At 47.6% G+C, this 26,038-nt stretch overlaps 1 protein-coding gene across 2 annotated transcripts in view; it reads right to left on the bottom strand.

Annotated features, from left to right (window-relative positions):
• Nucleotides 1–16,674: 16,674 nt before the first annotated feature.
• Nucleotides 16,675–26,038, bottom strand: part of ITIH5 (inter-alpha-trypsin inhibitor heavy chain 5) — an 88,079-nt gene continuing 78,715 nt past the window's right edge. The window contains exons 13-15 of one of the 2 annotated variants that reach the window (XR_006271531.1): nucleotides 24,057–24,434; nucleotides 21,099–21,962; nucleotides 16,675–20,663 (exon numbers count right to left, since the gene is read on the bottom strand). Coding sequence is in view for 1 of the 2 variants with exons in the window: in XM_043479254.1 (XP_043335189.1) it covers nucleotides 21,673–21,962; nucleotides 24,057–24,434 (668 nt within the window). In the remaining variant the exon portion in view is untranslated. Of the gene's footprint in view, nucleotides 20,664–20,966; nucleotides 21,963–24,056; nucleotides 24,435–26,038 lie in introns of those variants that run through there. The other variant, XM_043479254.1, reaches the window with a different exon arrangement.

Below are 26,038 nucleotides of genomic sequence, written 5' to 3'. Positions count from 1 at the left end.
ACCTAAAAGCATGGTGGCATGTGTCCATCTGTTTGAGAAATGATGGTAGAATGCATTTATGATTGTGTGCAGGTCAGATTGGAAGATGATGCAGAGGGAAACTGGAGGAAGATGGAAAGAAAGGAGCCAAAAAATAAGAGCAAAAGCAAGCAGACTCTGGCTTCTTTCCACTAACAGAGAAACATTGTGATGAAAAGAAAAATGATCAGATTTAAAATCAGTCTTACCCACAGTCCCTCTGTGTTCTTTCATCCAATCCATGTGCATTAATCGCCTCCCACGTACCAGTCACCATGCCGTGTACACTGGAGCCATGAGGACAAAACCTGACGTCATGGGGGATTTAGTTCCGCAGAAAACAGACAGGTGCGTGCAGAGCTGTGGCAGCTACTAGGAAGTCACCTGCCTCAGACTCTGGGGGACCAGCAGCAGCAATGGGGAGAAGGTGGTCCCTGGAGTGTCACCCTGATGGAGTATTCTAACATCAAGGGGAATAGAAAGTAATACCAGCCAAACCAGCATATTTGGGAAAACAGAACGCAATGTCACGGCCGCTTAGGCCTCCTGACTTTCTGGGTCAGTGAGTATTTCTGGAAAGTATATTGCTCCTGCTACACTATGGTTTGCTGACCATAGAAGGGGGAATATCGGTGTTGGACACCAGGTGGCACTGGTCATTAAATTTCCAAAGCTCAGAAGCAGTGATGGCTCAGTCATTTGCAGAGACATGGATGGACTTAGAAACTATCATACAGAACGAAGTAAGTCAAGAAGACAAAAACAAATATCGTATATTAACGCATATAATTGGAAACTAAAAAAATGGTACAGATGAACCTATTTGCAAAGCAGAAATAGAGACACAGAGAACAAATGTATGGACAACAACCGGGGAGGGGTGGGATGAACTGGGAGACTGAGATTGACACTTATTGATTGCTGTTGTTCAGTCACTAAATCATGTCCGACTCTTTGCGACCTCATGAACTGCAGCCAGCCAGGCTTCCTTGTCCTTCACTATCCCCCAGAGTTTGCTCGAGCTCACCTCCATTGAGTGGGTGATACCATTCTAACATCTTATCCTCTGTCTTTCCCTTCCCTTCCTGTCCTCAATCTTTCCCAGCATCAGAGTCTTATTCAGTGACTCAGCTCTTTGCATCAGGTGGCCAAAGTATTGGAATTTCAGCTTCAGCATCAGTCCTTCCAATGAACACCCAGGACTGATCTCCTTTAGGATGGACTGGTTGGATCTCCTTGCAGTCCAAGGGACTCTCAAGAGTCTTCTCCAACACCACAGTTCAAAAGCATCAATTCTTCAGCGTTCAGTCTTTTGACAAAATGTGGTCCACTGGAGAAGGGAATGGCAAACCACTTCAGTATTCTTGCCTTGCGAACCCCATGAACAGTAGGAAAAGGCAAAAAGATATAACGCTACAGACATTATGTGTGAAATAGATAATGAGAACATACTGTATAGAACAGGGAACTCTACTCAACGCTTTGTGATGATCTGCCTGGGAAGGAAACCCCAAAAAGAGGGACTATATAGGGAATATGTGTATATATATTTTAATAGCTAATTCACTTTATTGAACAGCAGAAACTAACACAGTATTGTAAAGCAACTGTACTCCAATTAAAAAAAGAAAAAAGTCAAACTTTGGATTCACCAAAAGCTTCACTGAGCAGGCTGCCGTGTGGTTCCCATGGGTGTCCCCTGGGTGGGTATTAGTGGCTCCCGTTGGCTCATCCTGTCCTTCAGGTGACTCTCTCCGAGCCAGGCTTGCTGACCGTGGTGTTTGAGCAGGTGGCCACCAGGCTGGTTCTACTCTTCCCAGGCTGGAGCAAGGGAGGACTTCGGGTGACATTTCTGGCAGTTCTGTGGGGTGCTGTTGACAGGAGTGGCGAGGTCGGGAGCCAGGGTCAGGTTTTGGTCTGGCCGACTCTAGGCTGTTCAAGCTCTGATGATGGTTATCCAACCTGCCTCTCACAGCTGAGCCATTTCCCTGGTCCTCCAGGGGGACAGAACCCGACCCACTGCTTGCATCTTAAAGCAGCTTTGGCCAAACACTTATTGGGCAGAAAATAAACCTCAGCAGAGTCCCCTTGAGGTTGGGAGGATTTTACAGATTCATGAGGATTTTACAGATCCAAGCCTGGCGTGCTGCGGTACATGGGGTTACAAAGAGTCAGACACAACTGAGTGACGGAACTGAACTGAATTGAACTGTGCTTGCGTGCGTGCTAGGTTGCTCCAGTCGTGTCCAGCTCTTTGCGATCCCATGGACTGTAACCCACCAGGTTCCTTTGTCCATAGGAATTCTCCAGGCAAGAATATTGGAGTGGGTGGGTTGCCATGCCCTCCTCCAGGAGATCTTCCCAACCCAGGGACTGAACCCAGGTCTCCTGCATTGTGGGTGGATTCTTTACTGACTGAGTCACCAGGGAAGCCCCATGAATGCTGGAGTGGGTAGCCTATCCCTTCTCCAGGGGATCTTCCCATCCCAGGAATCAAACTGGGGTCGCCTGCATTCCAGGCTGACTCTTTACCATCTGAGCTACCAGGGAAGCCCATATAATTGTCAACCATATGCTAATAATGATTTTCCTTCATGTTTCCTAATAGTGAGGAGAAGCCCAGGTGGGTTTCCAGTGTTCAGGAGCTGCCCAAGCTAAGTTCACAGCTCTGCGGGAAAAGCCAGGTCACCTTGATGCTCATTTCCTGGCTCTTGACCAAGGCTTGCTTAGAGTTCTGACCACTTCAAAAGGTACATTCCTCCCCCAGGTGACTCAGTGCTAGGGTCCACCTGCCAATGCAAGAGATGCAGAAGACGAGGGTTTGATCCCTGGGTTGGGAAGATCCCTGGAGTAGGAAATGGCAACCCGCTCCAATATTCTTGCCTGGGAAATTCCAAGGACAAAGGAGACTGTTCGGCTACAGCCCATGGGGTTGCTAAGAGTCAGATACGACTGAGTACGTACGAATCTCTCTTAACAAACAGGGTCAAACCTTAATAGTGATGTCAGCTTATAGAACTCTTAAAATATTAATTGGCACACTAGTGGTCTCCATCCAAGATTAAGGAAATCTAGTGGACCCTCTGTCTAAGACCTGCCTAAAGGTGTTCTAGTTTTGGTGGACAAGACAGGCACCCAAGCTTCCTCATTCTTCCCTGAAGACTTTCTTCCCATGGTTAGTTGCCTAGACTGTTGTCTGATCACCTTTTCCATGAATGGCATGGATCTAGGAATGTAGAGGCTAAGTTATAACGATATACAATGGACTGAATTGTGTCCACACAGATTTCCAACGCTGAAGCCCTCACCTCCAGCCTTTGAAGTAAAGAAGGAGTTAATGTCATGAGGCTGGAGCCCTGATTTAATAGGATTAACGCCCTAACAAGAGGTGACACCAGAGAGCTCTCTCTTCTTCATATGAAGACATAGGAGGCTGCAGTCTGCAAGCCAGGAAGTAGGTTCTCACTAGGGTCCAAATCGGCCAGCACCTTGATCTGGGAGTCCCAGCCTCCAGAACTGTGAGAAATAAGTGTCTGCTGGTTAAGCCCCCTAGTCTACTGTAGTTTGTAATGATGGCCAGAGCTGACAAAGATACCTTGCAACAAAATCAGGAAGTCTCAGGGCTGCATGTGAGAAATAAGCAGAGGTTTCATGGAGGCATTAAAACTCTAAGAACAGGGGCTTTCCTGGTGGCTCAGGGGTAAAGAATCCCACTCCAGTACTCTTACCTGGGAGATCTCATGGACAGAGGAGCCTGGCAGGCTGAAGTCCATGGGGGTCTCAAAAGAATCGGACACGACTCAGCAACTAAATCACCACCACCATGAGAACAAAACCGAGACAGGGGTTCAGTGCCGTTGCTCATATGATAGAAAGGGTGAGGTCAGTGGCGAGTTCAGTGCAGGTGGCAGGGGTCCTATCCATTCCACTCTTGTCAATTACAGCGTCAGACGGGATTGGTTTCAGCCGCGATTAGGAGACAAAGGGTCGGCTCAGTCCTATTACCGCCTTGTTTTCTCCCGCTGGCAGGAGTCGCCTTTTGAACAATGTGTGGGGATAAAGTGTCTGCCCTAGAATTCAGGGCAGGAGTGCAGTATTGACTCTCATCCTTGGAGAGGCACCTTCTAACTCTCTGGCATATAGTCCAGGGATCACACACTTTTCACTCCCAGCAGAGCAGAAAGATAGAAACATGATGAGATTTCCCGCACACCCTGCAAAACCCGAGAGTCTCATGGCAACCAGGCAGGCTCGTGGCATCAGAAGCCAAGTAAACAGATAAAAAAAAGAATCACTTAGGAGAGATCTGGCTGCTCCTTGCGTGTGTTAGTTGCTCAGTCATGTCCGACTCTTTGTGACCCCATCAACCGCAGCACACCAGGCCTCCCTGTCCATCACCAAATTCCGGAGTCCACTGGAACCCGTGTCCATTGAATCGGTGATGCCATCCAACCATCTCATCCTCTGTCATCCCCTTCTCCTCCTGCCCCCAATCTTTGCCAGCATCAGGGTCTTTTCAAATGAGTTAGCTCTTCACATCAGGTGGCCAAAGTATTGGAGTTTCAGCTTCAGCATCAGTCCTTCCAATGAACACCCAAGACTGATCTCCTTTAGGATGGACTGGTTGGATCTCCTTGCAGTCCAAGGGACTCAAGAGTCTTCTCCAACACCACAGTTCAAAAGCATCAATTCTTCGGCACTCAGCTTTCTTTATAGTCCAACTCTCACATCCATACATGACCACTGGAAAAAACATAGCCTTGACCAGACAGACCTTTATTGACAAAGTAACGTCTCTGCTTTTTAATATGCTGTCTAGGTTGGTCATAACTTTCCTTCCAAGGAGTAAACATCTTTTAATTTCATGGCTGCAGTCACCATCTGCAGTGATTTTGGAGCCCAGAAAAATAAAGTCTGACACTGTTTCAACTGTTTCCCCACCTATTTGCCATGAAGTGATGAGACCGGATGCCATGATCTTAGTTTTCTGAATGTTGAGCTTTAAGCCAATTTTTTCACTCTCCTCTTTCACTTTCATCAAGAAGAGGCTCTTCAGTTCCTCTTCACTTTCTGCCATAAGGGTGGTGTCATCTGCATATCTGAGGTTATTGCTATTTCTCCCGGCAATCTTGATTCCAGCTTGTGCTTCATCCAGCCCAGTGTTTCTCATGATGTACTCTGCATATAAGTGAAATAAGCAGGGTGACAATATACAGCCTAGACGTACTCCTTATTCTAACTTTGTTGTCACTGTTCAGTCGCTAAGTCGTGTCCAACTCTTTGTGACCCCGTGAACTGCAGCATGCCAGGCTCCCATGTCCTTTACTATCTCCCAGAGTTCGCTCAAATTTGTGTCTAGTGAGTCAGTGATGCTATCTAACCATTTCATTCTCTGCCGTCCTCTTCTCCCCCCGCCCTCAATCTTGCCCAGCATCAGGGTCTTTTCCAGTGAGTTGGTGCTTTGCATCAGGTGGCCAAAGTATTGGAGCTTGAGCATCATAATTTCAAGGGTGGTTGCTTTGTAGAAAAATTCAGTTGTTTGACTATTTCTTGGATATGTAACTATCTTTTTTGAATATTTAGTATATGCCACCTACGGCCCCAGATTCTCTCTGTGCATCAGCTCCTTGACTCTTCTCAATCACTGGGAGGCAGTCACTAAGATCTCCATTTTACACAGGAGGAAACTTTAAAGGATCTTTGTGGGTCTTCCTGAGGCCACGTGGTCAGTTACAGCCCAGAAGGATCAGGTCTTTTGGTGCTCGCTGATTTTCTTCTCAATTTGTCACCTCATCTTTTTTGAGGGTCAGAGAGACATTTTTAGGAGAGGGACAGGATCCCTTTCACACTTTGTCACTAGCAAAAAAAAAAAAATCCAGTAATACAGGACTATGGGGACCCAATCCTTTTTCTCAATTTTGGCTAAAGAGCCCGAATCTTACTTCAGAGAATATATTTTCCTGTTGTTTACTGGCATGGCTTACCCAAACTGTCAGAAGAGGTGTTTCATTCCTTCCAGATAAACTCCTGGGAAAAAAATCTCTTTTGAAAACACTTTCCCCTTAAAGGACCCCAAAAAGATTTTAAAAATCAAAAAGAAATGGCTCCTTTGTGGTCTTATTTTCCAAGCTGCTCTCTCCTTTTTTTTTTTTAACAGTGAATGTGTATTCTTTTGCAATCAGATAACAACTGTACTTTGTTTGTAATTGGAAATGGAGGACTTCTAGCCCAAAGGCCAATGGGAGCACAGAGCGGCATTTTGCACTACGTCCTCTCAAATTGCTCTCCCATCCCACTCCTCCTCTTGGAGAACTTGTTTCATGGAATGTTCCTTTCGAAGCTCTTCCAGTGAGGAGGTTAATGCAATGTCTCCCAGACAAAGAACAAAGCACTTTTATAAGCATTATCTATTGCCAGCTACCCACAAGTGAAGCAAAGTCCTTCTCAACAGTTGGCAGCTTTAATGAAAGACTAGAAAGCTGAATATATTGTATTTATTTTATTTGTTTATGGGCCATATCATGCAGTATGTGGGACCTTGGTTCCTTGACTAGGAATCGAACTTGTGCCCTCTGCATTGGAAGCTCAGAGTCTTAACCACTGGACCATCAAGGATGTACCTTGCAATAATTTTAGAAGTAATTTTGGAGTGTTCTACTACTCAACTCACAAACCCACCTCAACCTAGTAACTTCCTCTTTCTTTGAAAAAAAAAAAAGATGTAGAATTGTTGAAGCAATGGTATGAACAGTGGTCCATTTTGATTACTTTGAGTTTATCTTCTTGCCGTGAGAGAGGCCAGTTGGTGTTCTGGCTGCGTAGGTGGGAAAAGGAGGTGATGGACACATTGCCTGCCTTGTGTCAACACAGTCCATCCTGTGATCAGTCACATGATCCCTGGGGTGTGTCAACCTGAGCATGTCTTCAGGTAGGAAATTAAATATATGTGTGTATATATTTAATTTATATATATGCTGTATGCCTTATGTATAAACACTTTTGTGACATGAATAAACATGGGAGCAGATATAAAGGATTCACGTGGTAAATAGCAGGAGGAGAAGAAGAAGAGGAAGAAGGAAGAAAAAAAAGAGGGAAGAGAGAGGAATCAGTTAACCCTATTCCACCCTACAGAGAAGCTAGGTATTTCTTTTGGTGATAATTAAAAATAACATATTTTGGGCTCTGTATTTCATTAGTGCCTTTTCTCTTTGCTTCCTTCTTCTCAAGAATCTTTTCGTTGGTACCTAACCCTCTTGTTAAGGGTCAAGGCCCCTGTCCTGAGGGACCTGAGCTACCGTTTCACCCACAGATATTTGCCAGTGATTGGCCGAGCTAAACCCCGAGTCACAGACATCCTAGGAGCCTGTGAGCCTCTGGGCCCCACCCTGCCCCTAGCCGGCTGTGCCACTGACCAGGATCCCGCTGACCATGGGAACCCTGGTGCCCGTCTGGGACTTCCCACAGTCGTGGCCTGGCCTTCATGCCCAGCTGGCCTCCCCTCTTCCCTTTGGGGCCCCACAGGGTTTTGTCCTTCAGGTTGGAAAGCAAACAACTCAAGCTTTTTTTGTTGTTTTTTAATTGTGGAAATGGCAACCCACTCCAGTATTCTTGCCTAGAAAATTCCATGGATGGAGGAGCCTGGTGGGCTACAGTCCATGGGGCCGCACAGAGTCGGACACGACTGAGTGACTTCACTTCACTTCACAGAGAACATGGCATTTACCATTTATTTTGTATGTTATTCTTTTAACATAGAGTCTCTTAGCCAACGTTATGGAGAAGGCAAAGGCAACCCACTCCAGTGTTCTTGCCTGGAGAATCCCAGGGACAGAGGAACCTGGTGGGCTGCCGTCTGTGGGGTCGTATAGAGTCGGACACGACTGAAGCGACTTAGCAGCAGCAGCAGCCAACATTATTAAAAAGTTTTACGTCCGTGTCCACAAATGTTTTGTCTACAATTCTCTCACTGGGCAATTTGTCAGGTTTTTCTATCAATGTTGTGCTCACTTTTTTTTTTTTTTAATTGCAGAAAAAACGACGCAGCACATTGGGTGACCATATATTGGTGAGGAGTCATCAGCTGTAACAAGTGTCCCGCTCTGGTGGGGGTGCTGATCGTGGGGGAGGTGATGGTGTAGGGGGCAGCAATCATGTGGGAAATCCCTAAACCTTCTCTCCACTTGGCTGTGAACCTAAAATTGCTCTAAATCTAGTCTATTAAAAAAAACACATGACATGAAATTGGCCACCTTAATCACCTTTAAGTGTGCAGTTCCATGGCATTGAGTACATGTACATGATTGTGACGCCTATCTCCAGGACTTTCTGGATGCATTAGGAAACTCTGGACGCATTAAACAGCAGTCCCCTTCCCCTCTTCCCCTTTCCCAGACCCTGGTAACCACCAAGCTACGTTCTCTTCCTATGATTTTATTTTCTACGCCTCATGTAAGTGGCCTCATGCAGTGTTTGTCTTCTCGTGGCTGTTTTATTTCACTTGGCATAAGGTCCTCGAGGTTCATCTGCTTTGCAGCCAGTGTCAGGATGTCCTTTTCAAAGGACATTCTGAATCTCATTCTAGTAAATGGGTGGGCCACATTTTGCCCATCCATTCATCCATCAATGAACACTCAGGTGGCTTCCATCTCTGGCTTATTGTAAATAATGCTTTAGAGTACTAATATCTCTTCAAGTCTCTGTTTTGATCACTTTTTAGCACAAGTTTTACTTTTCAGCAAATTTCAATTATATGATACAATGTTATCAACTATAGTCACCATTTTACACATTAGATCCTCAGACTTTATTCATCTTGTAGCTGAAAATGTGTACCTTTACCAAACTTTCCCAATTTCCTGCCTCCAGCCCTGAGCTATCCCAGTCCCTGGTAACCACTTTTCTACTTTCTGTTTCTATGAAACCTTTTTTTCTAGATTCCACATGTAAATGATACCATGCAGTATTTGTCTTTCTTTGCCTGCCTCATTTTCACTAAGGTCTCCAGGTTTGACCATGCTGTTGCAAATACAAGATTTCCTTCTTGCTCAGGGCAGAATAATAATCGTGTGTGTGTGTGTGTGTGTGTGTGTGTGTGTGTGTGTGTGTGTGTGTGTGTGTGTGTGTGTGTGTGTGTGTGTGTGTGTGTACCACATTTTCTTTATCCACTCACCCCTACAAACCCAGAAGTGGGACTGCTGGATAATCTGGTAGTTGTTCTATGTTTGATCATTGTTAAATGTACAATTCAGTGGTATTAGGTACATTCACCTGTTGTGCATGAATACTGAAGATCCGGGGATCAAGCGCACAAGTACTGGTTTCACCCGCAGGGAGGCCGCCCCAGGGAGGCCTAGAAAGAGAACCCTGGGCTGTTTCTTAGGCGGGCTTCTCACTGGCCTCCATTCTAGCCTCTGGTCACCCACTGTGGTTCCAGCGCAGCCCTTCTGGACTCGGCCTCTCTGTTGCCCCTCCGTCTTCCCCGGCCCCTGCCGGGAGTCCAGTGGGTCGCTCCTGGCCATGCACTCTCCCCGCAGACCCCATCTGTCACCAGACCAGCGCTGAGCGGCCTGACCTGAGCACCGTCAGCCTCTCACTGCCCCTCTGGAAGCGCAGAAAGCCCCTCCCTGGACCCCCAGCAGCCCACCTTCCCGTCCCCTCCCGGCCTCTGCTCTGCGTGTGAAGCTGAAGCTTCCGGGCCGGGCGGGGAGCAGGCGGGGATGGGGAAAGTGCCCGGGGTTTATCAGGGTTCATCTGACTGTCTCACAGCAGGCGCCGCGCTGCCAGCATCCGCGCGACTTGGGTTTCAACCGTTTGCTCCGCTGGACACCTCGCCGCCCCCTCGCCTTCGCGAATAATAAGCCTCATTCTTTCCACAGCAGCGGCCCCCGGGACCTCCCGCGCGGGGACCCCGGCTCTGCGGGACCTGCTCGCGGCTCTTCTCGCCTTTCTCCAGTCCGTTCATGGGAAACCCGAGCCGTCGGGCCGAGGGGAGCCCAGCCTGGCTCCTGCCGGGGGTGAGAACGCCGCCGGGCCTCCCAGACTGTGCGGCCAGTGGCCGGTCGGCGGGTCTCAGCTTCCACCGTGACCCCAGAAGCAGGAAAGAACAGGCTGCCCTCTCTTGACCTTGCAGAGAGGGCTTGGGAACCTTTAGTCTAAATGTGAAAGTCCCACGGAGAAAAGGAGTTGCAGAGCTGGTGGGAAAACACAACGACCATTCCAAGTATTCTTCTTGGTTTGTTTTTGTGTTTTTTTTTCTTTGATATTTTTATTTATTCAATTTATTTTTAGCCAGTTATGACACTGTAATGGTCCCTTGGACAGCAAGGAGATCAAACCAGTCCGTCCTAAAGGAAATCAACCCTGAATATTCACTGGAAGGACTGATGCTGAAGCTGAAGCTCTAATAGTTGGGCCATGAGATTCAGATATGACTCATTGGAAAAGGCCCTGATTCTGGGAAAGATTGAAGGCAGAAGGAGAAGCGGGAAACAGAGGATAGGATGGTTGGATGGCATCAGTGACTCAGTGGACATGAGTTTGAGCAAACTCTGGGAGATAGTGAAGGACAGGGACGCTTGGCATGCTGCAGTTCATGTATTGGCAAACAGTCGGAGATGACTTAGCGACTGAACAACAACTTAACATTGTAGATGAAAGAATACAACAAAAGGGTCTGTGAGTACAATTTGACATTCAAAATCCTTAATATCCATTACTTATCAGTCTCTATTCAGTGTCCCCCAATAGTAGGGGTTTGTCATACTGGCGCATCTTGGCTCAATATTAACTCCGACTAATAAACAGTAACTGCTGTTAACCAGAACAATGAAAGACTTTTCATAATATAAAAATTGGACTTTGTGATTCAAAACTTATATCATTTCCTTTGAGCATCAGTAGTTATATTTGATACTTTTTTTTCCTCTAGAATTAGGCACCGCTCCCTCAAAGGGACCGGCAGTTGGGAGCAGACCGGGGTAGGGAGGGTCATTTAAGGACCCGTCCTGGATGAATCAGGGTGAAATAAGAGCACCAGACCCTCAGGCTTGACTGGAGTTTGATGCTTGAACATGACTGCAAGCGGTCTTCTGCTTTGAAGAGCTTTAGTAAGACGTTAACCTTGAAGTGAGCTTTTTTTTTTTTTTTGGAGAGGGGGAGGGAAACAGATTTCATATTTTAGCTTTCCTATTTGATCATGTGCTCAGAAGTGCCCTTGACTCCAAAGATGTTAAACATGAAGGTGTTGTGATCTGTAGGCTTATTCTGTACAGGCTGTTGATCTACTTAGTTTTTAATTGCATGTACGTTAGACAGCTTTCTATGTGAATATACATGCAATAATCCATTGCTCATTTTATTAATAACAGCTGTAAACTGAGGTATTAATTAATATGCCCTTGGTGGCTGTTTTCTTTTTTTAGGTCTTTTTTTTTTTTCCCCGATGTGGACCATTTTAAAAGTCTTTATTGAATTTTGTACAATATTGCTTGTTTTATGTTTTGGTTTTTTGGCCTCAAGGCATGTGGGCTCTTAGCTTCCTGACCAGGGATTGAACCCATATCCCCTGCACTGAAAAGCGAAGTCTCAAGCCACTGGAAGTCTTCTGATGGTCGTTTAGTAGTATCTAAAGAAAAGATGGCCATTTCTTAGTATCTATGTGTTTATTGTTATTAGAAAGCGGTAACATCCTGTACATGCAACTTTGAATTTCTGTGAATACATGAAATAAATTCATAAAAGTAAAATGAAAGAAAAATCCAGCTGTTGTGACCTGTCGAGACGCTTTTGGTTCCCTAATGAGTGGCAAGTTGCAGCCATACTTCTCCAGCCTTCCCCACTCACTCTTCCTCCGGACTCTCAGACGGAGGTGCCTGGAACAGAAATGGCTGTGGGTAACGATGGACACAGGCAAGCGGATCAGGCTGTGGTGATAGGACCTAAATGCCCTCATGGGTCTCAGGCCATGGGGGGCGTGGGCGGCGGGAGTACCCCAGGCAAAGGGCAGGGAAGCAAGAGGGGGTGGGGTGGAAAGAGAAGCCAGCGCTTGCTGGCAGGACCTGCGGAGAGCCTCATTCAATTGTGCATGGCCCACGTGATCCCACGATGAAGGATGCGCACGTGAGGTTGGGCAGGGACCCGGGAGACTCCCTCCCCAGGTATCTGACCTCCAGGCCAGGGGAGTCCTCCCAGCAGAGCACCTCCCACAGTCCGCTTCTCCAGCCCACAGACCCTGATCGGAGTCGGTGTAGGCTCTGGTTTCTTCCTCTCTGGCCGTCAGCCTCGCTTATCGCCTCCGTGGGCATGCCATTGAGTGTCTGACAGATAAAAGGGAGGTTCCTGGTACTTCCACCGCCTCAGCCTGAGTCTCTCTCTGCCAGGTGCGGCCAGAGGCTCATTAATCACGTCAAGGGCTGCATTGTCTGCGCCTCTCCCAAGAAAGATAGATGAGTGACATTTAGCAGCCACTGGATGTACACATGAGTCCTCTCTCCATTTCTGTGAATTTAAGTGGCTGGAGGGTGGGGTGGGACCCCCTTCTTCAGAGGGCTCTCCTTGCCCCAACTCCCCGGATGTGTGTCTATGTCCTTCACACGGAGGACAATTTGTTTCAGGGAGCTACTTGACTGTGAGATATTTTCTATGATGTCGTTTCTAAAGAAAAGAGAGAAAGATGAACTTGGAGCAACCCTGTATCTCCAGCCCATAGAATTCCCGGCCCACTTCAAGCCCAGACCAGTGGCAAAAAGCAGTCCAACATTCCATGGAAGGGACACCGGCTTTTAGAGAGAAAAAGCAGTCTTGAAACCAGTGCATTCAGAGACATGTAAAAGAGCCCCCCTTCCCCAGCCTTACTTTTTGCCTTGTAATGCTCAGCCAATACACACTGGTGGGATCCTGCCCCCGTGGTCCAGCGTCATGGCCGTCACTGTGGAAGCTGCTCCTGATTGGTCCAGAGCATCTCAGGGTCATGAGAAGAGCAGAGTTCCTGCATCCAGGCTAAGCCCAGATATTAGCTCTGTGAGGGCTGGTCAGGCCATCTCCCTGAAATTTTAGTTCCTTTACACAATTTATTCCCTTGCCTTTATAATGTTTTTGTTATGAATAAATGTTATTATATACAATGTTCCTAGACATTTCCCCCTTCTTTCCTCACCTGTTCTGTAAAACCCGGATCCAATGCCAGTGCCTCTTCTATCCAGGCTGAAAACAGTCTCCTCTTTTTAAAACCCCTTCCCACCCACATTTTTTTCCTGAGTCTTTTAAGGGCAGACTATTGCCTGTGTTTGTAACTAATTACATACAAAATTATCTCTAGGGCAGGCTAGGGAGGGCCCTCTGTCCCCTCCATATGGTTAGCACCCATTTCCATGAGTCCAGTGAATGAATAAATGAATGTACTTGCTTTGAAGCATTTTCTCTTCCGCTCAAATTTCTCTTCTGAGAAATTTGCAGGAACAATTTCAAGTATTATTGTCTTTCAATAATATACACAATTTTATCCTATATTTTCATCACAAGGTCTTAAAGTCTTATTAAGTTTCCCAGGTCAGGCCAATGAAGAGATCGAAAGGATAAATAGTTACTTCCAACTTAGAAGAATGTTTAGTTTCTAGAATATCCTTAGAATCCAGCCTTTTTCAAAAGCAAATACACTTCAGGTTGGAGCTGAGCCTACAGACATACTGTTTCTGCTTTCGCCTGCAAAGCTTTGTTTCTTTCATAGCATTGTATAACACGTAGACAGGTTATGTTATCTTCAGGAGGAAGGATCCTAGCCCCCGAGAAGACTTTGGGCAAGAAATGTCCCAGATGGAGCAGTGTGTGACTACCATACAGACATTTATTCACACTCAAGTTATCTGCACTGCTGTATTTTCTACATCACCCCATACATTTCAAATAAAGTGTATTCCTTTCAAAAATCACACACATTTAGGATGCATTTTGTACTTGTACTACAATGAAGTGACTTAATTGGCACATTGATTTTCATCTTTTTATAAGCAGAAATTTCCAGTGAGCAGTCAGGACATGGAGTCTTCACTTACACAAACACAGCTGTTGTTTTGAGAAAATAATATGATTAACAGAGAGCTTTCAGGAAGAACTCTGTGTCAATAAAAATAAACGTTGAATTGGTCTAGGAAACGTACCGAAGACATACACATACACACACACACGCACACACATAGACATTTCCACCTTTATTTGCAACAATCAAAATTTTAAAAGATTGTGCCAGAACTGCTTCCTTTCCTCCCAGATCTCAAATCTCTCTAATCTATATACAGACACTTTGAAGATGGCTTCCCTGATGGCCCAGTCAGTAAAGAATCCGCCTGCAATGCAGGAGATTTGGGTTCGATCCCTGGGTTGGGAAGCTCTCCTGGAGAAGGAAATGGCAGTTGACTCCAGTATTCTTGCCTGGGAAATCCCATGGACAAAGGAGCCTGGTGGGCTACAGTCCATCAGGTTGAAAAGAGTCAGATATGGACGACTAAACCACCAACCACTTCGAACATGGAAAGTTTGCTTTTACTCCTGAATTGGAGCTGATGCCAGAATAACAGAAGGGAAGTGCTCTCAAGTCCACATCAAGTCAGATGCTGAGACCAGAAGTGAGACTGTGAAGCGGGAAGTGGAGACTATAAAGGACCAGTATGGGGACCTGCTTGGTGGTCCTGGGGTTAGGACTCCGCACGTCCACTGCAGGGCCACGGGTCAGGGAAAGCCACATGGCTTGGCCAAAAAGAAAAAGAAAAAAAATTAAAAAGGACCAGTATGACCTTGGGGGACATCCACAGGTTGGTAGGAGGAAGGATGTGTAGCAAAAGAAACGAGGATGAAATTCTAATCAGCTAAGAGAAGCAATGGGATCTAACATTTCAAAAAAGAGGAAGAGGTCGACATGGTCGCGTGGAAGAGTCTGGAGATACCCATCACAGGAACCGGACATCAGAAATGGTAACGTGACATCTAAGACAAAGTGTAATGAATGCGGTGAAGACAGAAGCTAAATTTGATGACTTAAGCAACAGACTAGGGGGTGGAAAAGTGAGGGTTCAGGACTTCCTGGTGGTCCAGTGGTTAAGACCTCGTCTTCCAACACAGGGGGTGCGGGTTGGATCCCTGGTCGGAGAGCTAAGATTCCACACGCCTCGTGGCCAAAAAACCGAAACACAGAACAGAAGTAGTATTGTAGCAAATTAAATAAAGACTTTAAAAATGATCCCTGTTTAAAAAAAAAAATCTTAATAAAAGAGGGTTCAAACACCGACCACTAGCACAAGCTTGACAGTTAAATAAAAGACCACAGGGGAAGCCCCATGGAGCCTGGCCAGCGACACGCACTGGAGGAGACTTCTGGGAGGGTATCTGAATCCAAGAGGGAAGAACCTCTGGGGAGTAAGAGTCTAGAGATTCTAGAAAGACAAGAAATCACTGAGACAAGTGCACAGAGGGAGCGAGAAGAATGGAGCCCGGAAGAAGATGGACCGTTACACTGGGAGGCAGGAGATGGAGATGCTATGAGACACAGTAATAATGGAGGGCGGTCCCTCTACAGTTTCCTCGGCATAGAAGGAGGTGAATTTCTGTGGAGAGCTGTCGAGTGAGGTAGTCTAGAAAGCTGAGGCAGAACACAGGTGCAACGGAGGCCGATGCACTTCAAGAAAAACATTAAGTTTTGCTAAAGGCCAGCAGGAGCCTGGTGGGTTGAAGGGACCTACGACAGAGCTCTGTGATTTCCCGGGGCATCCATACCTGGGGGAACAAGTGAAGGATGCGGGGCTGGAGACAGACCCAGCCAGGGTGCAGGGAGAGAGGAATCTGCAGGTCCACCCAGCATCATCCACCGTGGGGTCTCAGTAGCCCCCAAATCTATAGGGCACCAGTCAAAAACTGAATGGAGTATGAAGATGACTTCGATCCATAAGCTGTCCCCAGCTGCTTAACATTGCAGAAAGACATTTCCTGTGGGAGCCTCTGAATATGTGCTTCTTCCTTGCAGCTGAATACACTCCATCTTTGGAACATTTTCCCCACCTCCTTCCTCCCTTCACAGCTGGGCCTCTGCAGAGTTCTCTGGCAGGATTTCCATGCTGTCAGAAGATAAAGATCATGGGATCTGAGCATGTTACCTTGTTCAGCCCCTTCATTAGAGACGAAGCCGAAGCCAAAACCGGGAGAGGTTGACTTCATGCCCTCGAGATAAAGAGTTGGCTGGTTTTCTGTTTAACACAGCCTCCCAGTGATGTCTCACTCCTTCTGTAGGTCTGCTCCGGTTCTGATTCAGAATCTAACATCTAAGCAAGATCTGGCAGGACCTCAGGAACTAGAGGTAGAAATGCCAGAACCACAATTGAGAAATGCCCTGAGCCAGTGGCAGAAGTACTGAGCAAGGTGATGGGCAGGCGAGTGACCCAAGAAGAAGGCGATAAAAGGGTTGGGATGCCCACACCCCTGGAAGGTAAGGGACTGAAGCTTAAGGCACTTCTCTATGAATTTCACAGTTTTATAAAAGGTCAGAGATGGCTGATGTACATTGGCTGTTCCATATAGCAATTTGCCCTGTTTCCACATGATTCTTCCAGGGTCAAGTCACTTGCTCTATTTACATATATTTCTATGGAATTCAGAAATTCCTACAAACGGTGTAGTTGGAATCAACAAGTTTTATTCTCTCTAGTCATTTCCCCTCAAAACAAATACACCAGGGTGTTGTTTGTTTTTAGATGTTATTCTTTTACAAATTTCTTTGTGGAAGGAAAATGCTTCTTGAAGGTGAACTAGCTCGTGCCTTACTTATTATTTTAAACTGAAGAGAATAAATATTTAAAGTCACAATTCTAAGTGTTTGCTTAGCTGTGTTATTTTATTTGCTGTTGACTTTAGTTGGATCATGCATGAATGGTTCCAAGAGTCCTGTGGATTTAGTAGTAACATTGTTTGTATACATTTGGGGTAGCTTGAAGAAAAGAAAAGGAATTCACATCTTAAATGAGTCAGCGTCTAGGTCAGCTCAGGTTGTTCTATCCAGAATATCACAGGGGCTTCCCTAGTGGTTGTAGATCCACTGGCCCATGCAGGTGGCATGGGTCCGATCCCTGATCTGGGAAGATCCACATGCCTTGGAGCAACTAAGCCCATGCACCACAGCTATTGAGCCTGTGCTCCAGAGCTCTCAAGCTGCAACCACTGAAGCCCACATATGCCCTGTGCTCCGCAAAAAGAGAAAGCACCACGGTGAGAAGCCTGCGCATCACAGTGAAGGGAGGCCCCGCTTGCCACAACTAGAGAAAGCCTGCTCACAGCAATGAAGAACACGCATAGCCAGAAATAAACAAATAAATCTTAAAAAAAAGAATGCCATAGAGAATGCGGCTTATACAACTGATATTTATTTCTCCCAATTTTGGAGGCTGGGAAATCCAAGATCAAGGTGCCAGCTGACTTGGTGTCTGATTTCTTGATTTTAGAAGGTGTTCCTTCTAGTGCTCAAAGGGTGGAGAATAGAAAAATCATCTCTCTCATGTCTCTTCTTAGAAGGGCACTAATCCCGTCACAAAGGGCTTCCCTGGCGGCTCAGTGGTAAAAAATCTGTCTGCAATGCAAGAGACTCAGGTTCGATCCTTGGGTCGGGAAGATCCCCTGGAGAAGGAAATGGCAACCCACTCCAGTATCCTTGCCTGGAGAATCCCATGGACAGAGGAGCCCAGTGGGCTACAGTCCACGGGATCACAAGAGTCGGGCATGACTAAGCGACTAAACCACCAACCACCAATCCCATCACAAGGGCCCCAGCCTCACGCCCTCATCCCTTCCCCAGCATCGCACCTCCTAGTGCCATCACCTTGGGGGTTTGATTTAGGTTTCAGCATATGAATTCGGAGGGACACAAGCTTTCTGCCCGTAGCATTCAGGACAGCCAAGATATAAACGTAAAGAAAATGAAACCTGTCTGTAGTCCACCTGTGGGGACACATGATTCAACTAAAGATCTAATGTTTCATCTGATAGAAACAGAGGTGATCGCTCCCAGAGACCAGCACCACGCGGCCCAGAGTGATCGAGGTTCAGGAAGGGTTGCCCTCCCAACGCATACGCCCTGCATACTAAACTAGCAAACCAGCGAAAAGGCAAATGGAAGATAAAGCATCTAATGAGTAGAGAACTTCAGTCCGTTTTATTCAGGGAATGTGAAACTACGTCTGGAGACCCTTAAAGACAACACATGGAGATGCCTCTCTTTTTCAGGTGAGGGAGAGGATTAGGAACCCGGGGTTGGAGGCTTGCTAGAGAGCCCAGCCTAGCAATAGTTAGGACTCACTGACATTAGTGATGAACTAACTTGAGGTTTAAACCCTCGTTATTGCAACAGACTTCTCTAGCTCGTTGAACTGCTCATTGAGTATCCTTGACCCCACATTATTTTTAAATGCTCAAGGAAAATGAATGATTGTCCAGACGACGACATTGCATCAAAGCTAATGAATGCATCCTGGAGACTCAGCCTGGTCCTGCTCTAGGTCTTGTATGATGTGGGGGAAATCACCCACCTGCCCCCTGCCTCATGGCCCGCCCTGCAGAACAGAATCCCTCCTTGCCACTGCATTTACAGTAAGCCCTCTACATACAGACCTTCAAGTTGTGCGCTTACGAGCTTTCAAAGATTCACACGTGCTTCTGTATACCAGCTGTACTGCTGTACTTTTCAAGGTACTCTAAGATTAAAAAGGTCTCATTTCTTTACAATTATTTTTTAAATTAATTTTATTGGAGCATGGTTGCTTTATTTTTTGTGTTTGTTTTGTATGTACTATTTGAGTGAAAAGCGTTATAAATCTATTACAGTACAGTCCTATATAGCCGATTGTGTTAGTTGGGTACCTGGACCCACCTGGACTGATGAACAAACTGGACTTACAAACGCGCTCTCAGAATGGAACTCGTTTGTATGTAGGGGACTTAAGTTTATTTGAAAAGATCTTGCGCTTCACGACACACGTGACCAACAGAAAATATTACATTTTTTTCTATCAAGTTAAAAAAAAAAAAAACAAACCTGAAGGATAACTTTGGTGTGGAGTTTGGGGCCCACAGATCTCACAGTCTCTGGCTGAAACAGAAAATGTCCTGGTACATACTTTTTGCAAAAAAGAAAAAAGAGAAGATATACAATGGAAGAGGAGAAGAAAGAAAAGTTGTATGTGTCTAAAGTAAAAACGTTAACATGAAATTTCAACCTAATACTTTTACAAAATGGATTTTTTTTCCCCCTGAATAGGTGAGTAAGGGAGGGGCGCCTCATTGTAGTATCTAGTCCTGTAGGAATAGCTTCTTGTCTTGTCTGCAGCTGAGGCCACGCCTGGAACACAGAGCTTGGCTCCTGGCCCAGTGGCCGCAGGGTCGTCTGCCTAGCTGGGGCCGAGGTCTACGGAAGAGGAAGGACCCTGCAGAGCCTGCCCAGGCCCCTGCCAGCCCGCCTCCCGCTCTTCCTCTCCCTCTGAAATATGGTATCAGCTGTTGGCGGCCTGGACTGGTGCGTTCACACCGCGGGCACGGAAGGAGGCAGCTGAGTTGAGTCCAAAATAAGACAGCTGCCGGCTCTGGTCTGGTGGGCTCCCGGAGTGGAGAGGCTCGGAGACCCCGAGACAGAACCGACCACCCCCCCAGCCCGCAGCCCCCGGCTCAGCCCCAGCACCACTTCACCTCCTGCAGGCGCCTGGTCCGCAGAAACACGGGCAGCTCATGTTGCTGCTCACATGTTTCCCACGGGAAGGCCAAGATGATAAACAATTTTCTTAACTCTGATTTCTCTCCAAGCGCTGCCGGCTTCCATACAGCATGGAAGTTCTAGAGTCACTCCCTCCTGGACGGGACCGCCATGAAACCAGCACAAAAGCCTTTATTCTATTCAGTCTGCCATTAAAATATTCCATTTCTCTGACCCAAATCTTTCCGCCCACGCTGCTGGCTGCCGGGCTCTCCATGTCCATGTGCACCCTGACAGCTGTGAGGGCCAGACTTACAGGACGACCTCTGTGGTCCAGAGAAGACCAAGCGGAGCACAAGCTGGGGGCAAGAAAAGACGTCCCGAGGCCACTACCGGCCTCCCGTCCCCCTGATGACATAGCAGGCTTCACAGCTCCCGCAAGAAGGGTGACGTCACTGACTTCTGAGATCACCCCTGACCCCTGACTGTAACCTGTCCTGACGGAATCACATGTGTCCCCAACCCCTCGCTCACACTGACTTCGGGCCTCAAGGGTCTGGGATGTGGGCCCCTTAGATCTGTAAGCCCATTGTCCATGCTTCCTGCTGAGAGTTTGATCCCTGTAGGTCGGCTCTGGGCTGATCCAATCCCTCCCCATCCCCGTTCTGCAAGAGCCTAACTCATCGCCTCCTGGGGACCTCGATCGAACCAGGCTGGAAGCAGGACCAGGCTGAAAGAGCCAAGTAGAAGATTCATCGTGCACTCCAGCTCCGAGACGGGCCAGCGAAATACTCCCATGTGGGCCGCCCTTTTTATTATCAGCTTTCCGGAATAAATAGGAGAATTTCACCAGCAAAAGACAAGGGGTTTACAGAGCCGGTTAGAAGAATGTTGGTATCTGGAATGCAGTGTTTCTATTTTGAATTGACTTTTTTTTTTTAAATGAAAACAAATTTTCAAGTCGCTCACACTGACTTCGGGCCTCAAGGGTCTGGGATGTGGGCCCCTTAGATCTGTAAGCCCATTGTCCATGCTTCCTGCTGAGAGTTTGATCCCTGTAGGTCGGCTCTGGGCTGATCCAATCCCTCCCCATCCCCGTTCTGCAAGAGCCTAACTCATCGCCTCCTGGGGACCTCGATCGAACCAGGCTGGAAGCAGGACCAGGCTGAAAGAGCCAAGTAGAAGATTCATCGGCACTCCAGCTCCGAGACGGGCCAGCGAAATACTCCCATGTGGGCCGCCCTTTTTATTATCAGCTTTCCGGAATAAATAGGAGAATTTCACCAGCAAAAGACAAGGGGTTTACAGAGCCGGTTAGAAGAATGTTGGTATCTGGAATGCAGTGTTTCTATTTTGAATTGACTTTTTTTTTTTAAATGAAAACAAATTTTCAAGGGTAAGACATCACAGCAGAAGAAAATCCTCTGCTAAAGCCAGGCCGAGGGGTTTACAGTGATCCAGTCTGTGTGCTGTTTGCAATACTGGGGGCGCTGAGCCCAGGGAAAGGCTCCCCTGAGGCAAAGGTTGGCCGCATGTCTGGAGGATGCAGCCAGACTAGGAGGAGAGATCCCTAAGCATTAGTATGAGGCGCAGAGCAGAGTGCCCGAACTTGGCCATTTCCACAGAGAACACAGACCAGACCTTCCTTCATCAGTCACCTTGGGGTCGGCGGTGAGATGGACAAGCCAGATGGGACAAGATAGAGACTTGCTTTTAGCTGTGACTGGTCCCTTGGTGCCACCATCTTTCTCTACTGGAGATGAGGGAGGTGGGGAAAGGGGAAAATCCCACCCTCCCTTCAGGGTCCTGAACCGACTCTCTTTTCAAGCAGACAGCAGACCTCCCCACCACTAGGGCTGAGGTCAGGGTGGTGGCTACCAGCCAAGAACCAGACCACGGGGTCCCCTGCCGTGCACTCCTGCGCTCCGGCTGTGCCGTCAGAGCCCCCGGGAGGGGCCGGGGCCAAAGGTGGTCTCGGAGTCGAAAGGATGGGCTGCCAGGTAGTCCTTGTACTCCCCGTCGATCAGGCTGGCAGCGTTGTTCCGGGCAAACCAGCAGTCCACCTGCTCCTCCCCGTTGTAGATCCTCCTCTGCTTCCAGACCACCGGGACCTGGTGACCTTTAACCTCAAGGACGGCCTCCGACCTCTCCCCTGCCTCGGGAACCGGAGGATGGGCAGGGCTCTTGCTGAGCCCTGTGAGTCTGGCCTCCCGCTTCAGGAATTGACCTGAGAGGACACAAAAGACATCAGGTCTAGGTCAAGTGCGAGCAACGCGGTTGAACAACACCTGACTTCGATTCGGGCGCTGGTGACCGACATATGCCCAGCTGTGACTCAGAGGAAGGGGATGTATGACATCATTATCAAGGTGGTGACTGTGATCCTGGGCTGGACACCCCCAGAGGCACCTGCACCAGTGTCTGGAGGAGGTGTAGGGAGGAGAGATCTGAGGTTATGTTCGTCGCAGCCTCCACTTCTGGAAGCCAACACAGGAAAGATGCCCCACCTGCAAACAGAGATGCCCCGGGGGGCATCCCTGGTGGTCCAGCAGCTAAGACTCCGCGCTCCCAATGCAGGGAGCCTGGGTTCGATCCCTGATCAGGGAACTAGATCCCGAATGCTGCAATTAAGACCTGGTGCAGCTAAATAAATATTTAAATAAACAAACAAAACCAGGGTGGCTGGTGGCTCAGTGGTAAAGAATCCGCCTGCCGATGCAGGGGACATTGGTTTGATCCCGGATCCAGGAAGATCCTACATACCTTGGACCAAGTAAGCCGGTGCTCCACAGCTATTGGGCATGTGCTCTAGAGCCGGCAGCCACAGCTCCCGCAGCCCACTCACCCTACAGCCTGTGCTTGGCCACGAGGGAAACCATTGCAACCAGAAGCCTGAGCGCTGCAACCGGAGAAAAGCCCATGCAGCAACCAAGACCCAGCGCAGCCAAAAATAAACATTTAAAAATTATAAAATAGAAACACAGATACCCAGTCTCCTACTGAGGAAGGAGGATGAGATGGGGGTGAATAAATAGAGGAGGGTCCAGTCTTTCCCGCCCCGCTCCCCCTGCCCCGGGGACCTCGGACGTGTATACACTAATTGGGTGTGGGAAGCAGTGTCGGAATTCTCCAGGTCAAGCCAGGACATCGCAGAGGCCGAGGAAACCAAGCTCTGTGTCCACGAGAGGAGCTCGCGCTTGGCAGGCAGGCTGCACTGAGACATCCAGCTCGAGTGCCAGGAAATCCTCCGTTCTAAACCCGGCCCTGGCAGCGGCCCCCTCCTTACTTGTGGGCAAAGGGCCCACATGAAATGGCACGTGGAGGGAAGCCAGGCAGAGCGGGCCCACCAGATGCTGGGCCGTGGGCAGCCCTGGGTTTGCACGTTCTCCCTGAGAGTAAAGAACCAGACCTGGAGAGAAGGATGGCCCACCTCTTTGCTCCCTTTCCCCGAAGGTGACTGAAAATTAGTAAAGCTCATACCTACTCTAGAAAGTAGTGATGAAGCAAGAAATACACTTTTCACGCTAATGTGAAAAGATACGTGCACCCCAAAGTTCACAGCAGTACTATTTACAACTGCCACGATAAAGACGAAACCTGAGTGTCCATCACCTGATGAATGGATAAAGATGTGGTGTATATACAATGGAATACTACTCAGCCATGAAAAAGCATGAAATTTTGCCATTTGCAGCAACTCTGTCCATGGAATTCTCCAGGCAAGACTACTGGAGTGGGTAGCCATTGCCTTCTCCAGGGGATCTTCCCGATCCAGGGACTGAACCCGGGTCACCTGCATTGCAGGCAGGTTCTTTACCGTCTGAGCCACCAGGCAAGCCACAAAAAAATTGTTAGAAAGAAAAAAAAAGAGATAGAGGAAGAAATAGACTTTTCATAAGCTACATAAAGACCACATTCCTGGATTTCCCTAGTGGTCCAGTGGTTAAAAATCCTCCTACCAACGGAGGCGACACGGGTTTGATCCCTGGTCTGGGAAGATCCCACATGCCTTGGTGCAACCAAGTCCATGCACTACAACTACTGAAGCCCATGTGCCTAGGGCCCATGCTCTGCAACAAGAGAAGTCACCACAATGAGAAACCTGAGCAACGCCACAACTGGAGAACAGCCTCCGCTTGCCACAACTAGAGAAAAGCTCACGCCCAGCAACAAATACCCAGCACAGCCAAAATATAAATTTAAAAAAGAGACCACAATTCTCTGGAATTTCTCAGCCAAGTCAAGGCATGGGCAGCGTCAGGCTCACCTTTGGAAATTGAACTCTGTGCTGTGACCGTCATGGGGAGCAGCAGCCACCTACCTAACAGGCCGTGGCAGTTGCCGGAGAGGCCTTGGCTGTTGGCGATGTAGAAGCCCAGGTGGTTGCGCTGGTAAGGGGCTGGCTTTTTGTAGAGGTGGAGGAGGATGACAAAGGCCACGGTGCCCTGGATGCTGACGGTGACGTTGGCATTGGCGGACACGGACACCTCCAGCCCCCGGCGCCCCACGATCGTGCTCTGGTTGCAGGGGAGGACCAGCCTGTCCCCACCATCCACGATGACTCTGCTGGGTGTGATCTCCAGGTAAGATCTCTCCGGCTTGTTGACGAGGATGGTGATGGTTCGGAAGTAGGTGCGCTGCTTCTTGTGGCCGTTTGGAGGAGCAGGGGCCCCAATCAACTCTCCGTTCACCGTCACACCTCAAAGGCAGAGGGGGAGAGAGCAGCGGTTAGACAAAGTGACCCCAATTTCACATGAAGACATCTCATTAGAATTTCCTTCTTCTCCTGTGTTTCTAGAGCCAAGAATTTCAGCTCTCATGTAGGGACCACTGAGTGCCTAGTGAATGAATGAATGAATGCAGGAACGTATAAGTGATTTTTGGCCAATGCCCTAGGTAGAAGAAGCTGATGCAGGTTTCCATGAAAATATACACACTCCTATATATAAAACAGATAAAACAACAAGGACCTATTATAGAGCACAGAGACCTCTGCTCAATAATCTGTAATGGCCTGTATGGGAAAAAGAAGCCCAAAGTAGGCTGGACACTGAAGCATTGATGCTTTTGAACTGTGGTGTTGGAGAAGACTCTTGAGAGTCCCTTGGACTGCAAGGAGATCCAACCAGTCAATCCGAAAGCAAATCAATCCTGAATAGTCATTGGAAGGACTGATGCTAAAGCTGGAGCTCCGATACTTTGGCCACCTGATGGGAAAAGCTGACTCATTGGAAAACGCCCTGCTGCTGGGAAAGATTGAGGGCAGGAGGAGAAGGGGATGACAGAGCATGAGATGATTGGATGGCATCACTCACTCAATGAACATGAGTTTGAGCAAGCTCCAGGAGATAATGAAGGACAGGGAAGCCTGGCGTGCTGCAGGCCATGGGGTTGCAAGGAGTCAGACACAACTTAGCAACTGAACAACATATGGGAAAAGCATCTGAAAAAAAAAAAAAAGAAGAGTGGATATATGTATGTGTAGGACTGATTCACTTTGCTGAACACTTGAAACTAAAATAGCATTGTAAATCAACTATACTCCAACAAAAATTTAAAAGTGAAAAAAAAAGTTAAAAAATAGAAAATAAAAGGGGGTTGACATGTTTGTCTGCTTTTGTTCCAAAAACTCTCGTGTGGCCCTGACACAGTATTTCTGATCCACTAGTTTCCACTACTCCTGATTTGAAGACTCTGGGACACCATGAGCAGTTGGGTAAAATGCAAAGATCCAGTTCAGTTCAGTCACTCAGTCATGTCCGACTCTTTGCGACCCCATGGACTACAGCACACCAGGCCTCCCTGTCCATCACCAACTCCCAGAGTTTACTCAACTCATATGCATTGAGTTGGTGATGCCATCCAACCATCTCATCCTCTGTCATTCCCTTCTCCGTCTGCCCTCAATCTTTCCCAGCATCAAGGTCTTCTCAAATGAGTCAGTTCTTCGAATCAGGTGGCGAAAGTATTGGAGTTTCAGCTTCAGCATCAGTCCTTCCAATGAATATTCAGGACTGATTTCCTTTAGGATGGACTGGTTGGATCTTTAGCAGTCCAAGGGACTCTCAAGAGTCTTCTCCAACACCACAGTTCAAAAGCATCAATTCTTTAGTGCTCAGCTTTCTTTATAGTCCAACTCTCATATCCATACATGACTACTGGAAAAACCATCACTTTGACTAGAGGGACCTTTGTTGGCAAAGTAAGATCTCTGCTTTTTAAGATGCTGTCTAGGTTGGTCATAGTTTTTCTTCCAAAGAGCAAGCGTCTTTTAATTTCATGGCTGCAGTCACCATCTGCAGT

The sequence above is a fragment of the Cervus canadensis genome, chromosome 10 (assembly GCF_019320065.1).
Source record: "Cervus canadensis isolate Bull #8, Minnesota chromosome 10, ASM1932006v1, whole genome shotgun sequence".
NCBI classification, from domain to species: Eukaryota; Metazoa; Chordata; class Mammalia; order Artiodactyla; family Cervidae; genus Cervus; species Cervus canadensis.
The sequence above is the reverse complement of the archived record's forward strand: the minus strand, read 5'-3'. Positions and strand labels throughout refer to the sequence as shown.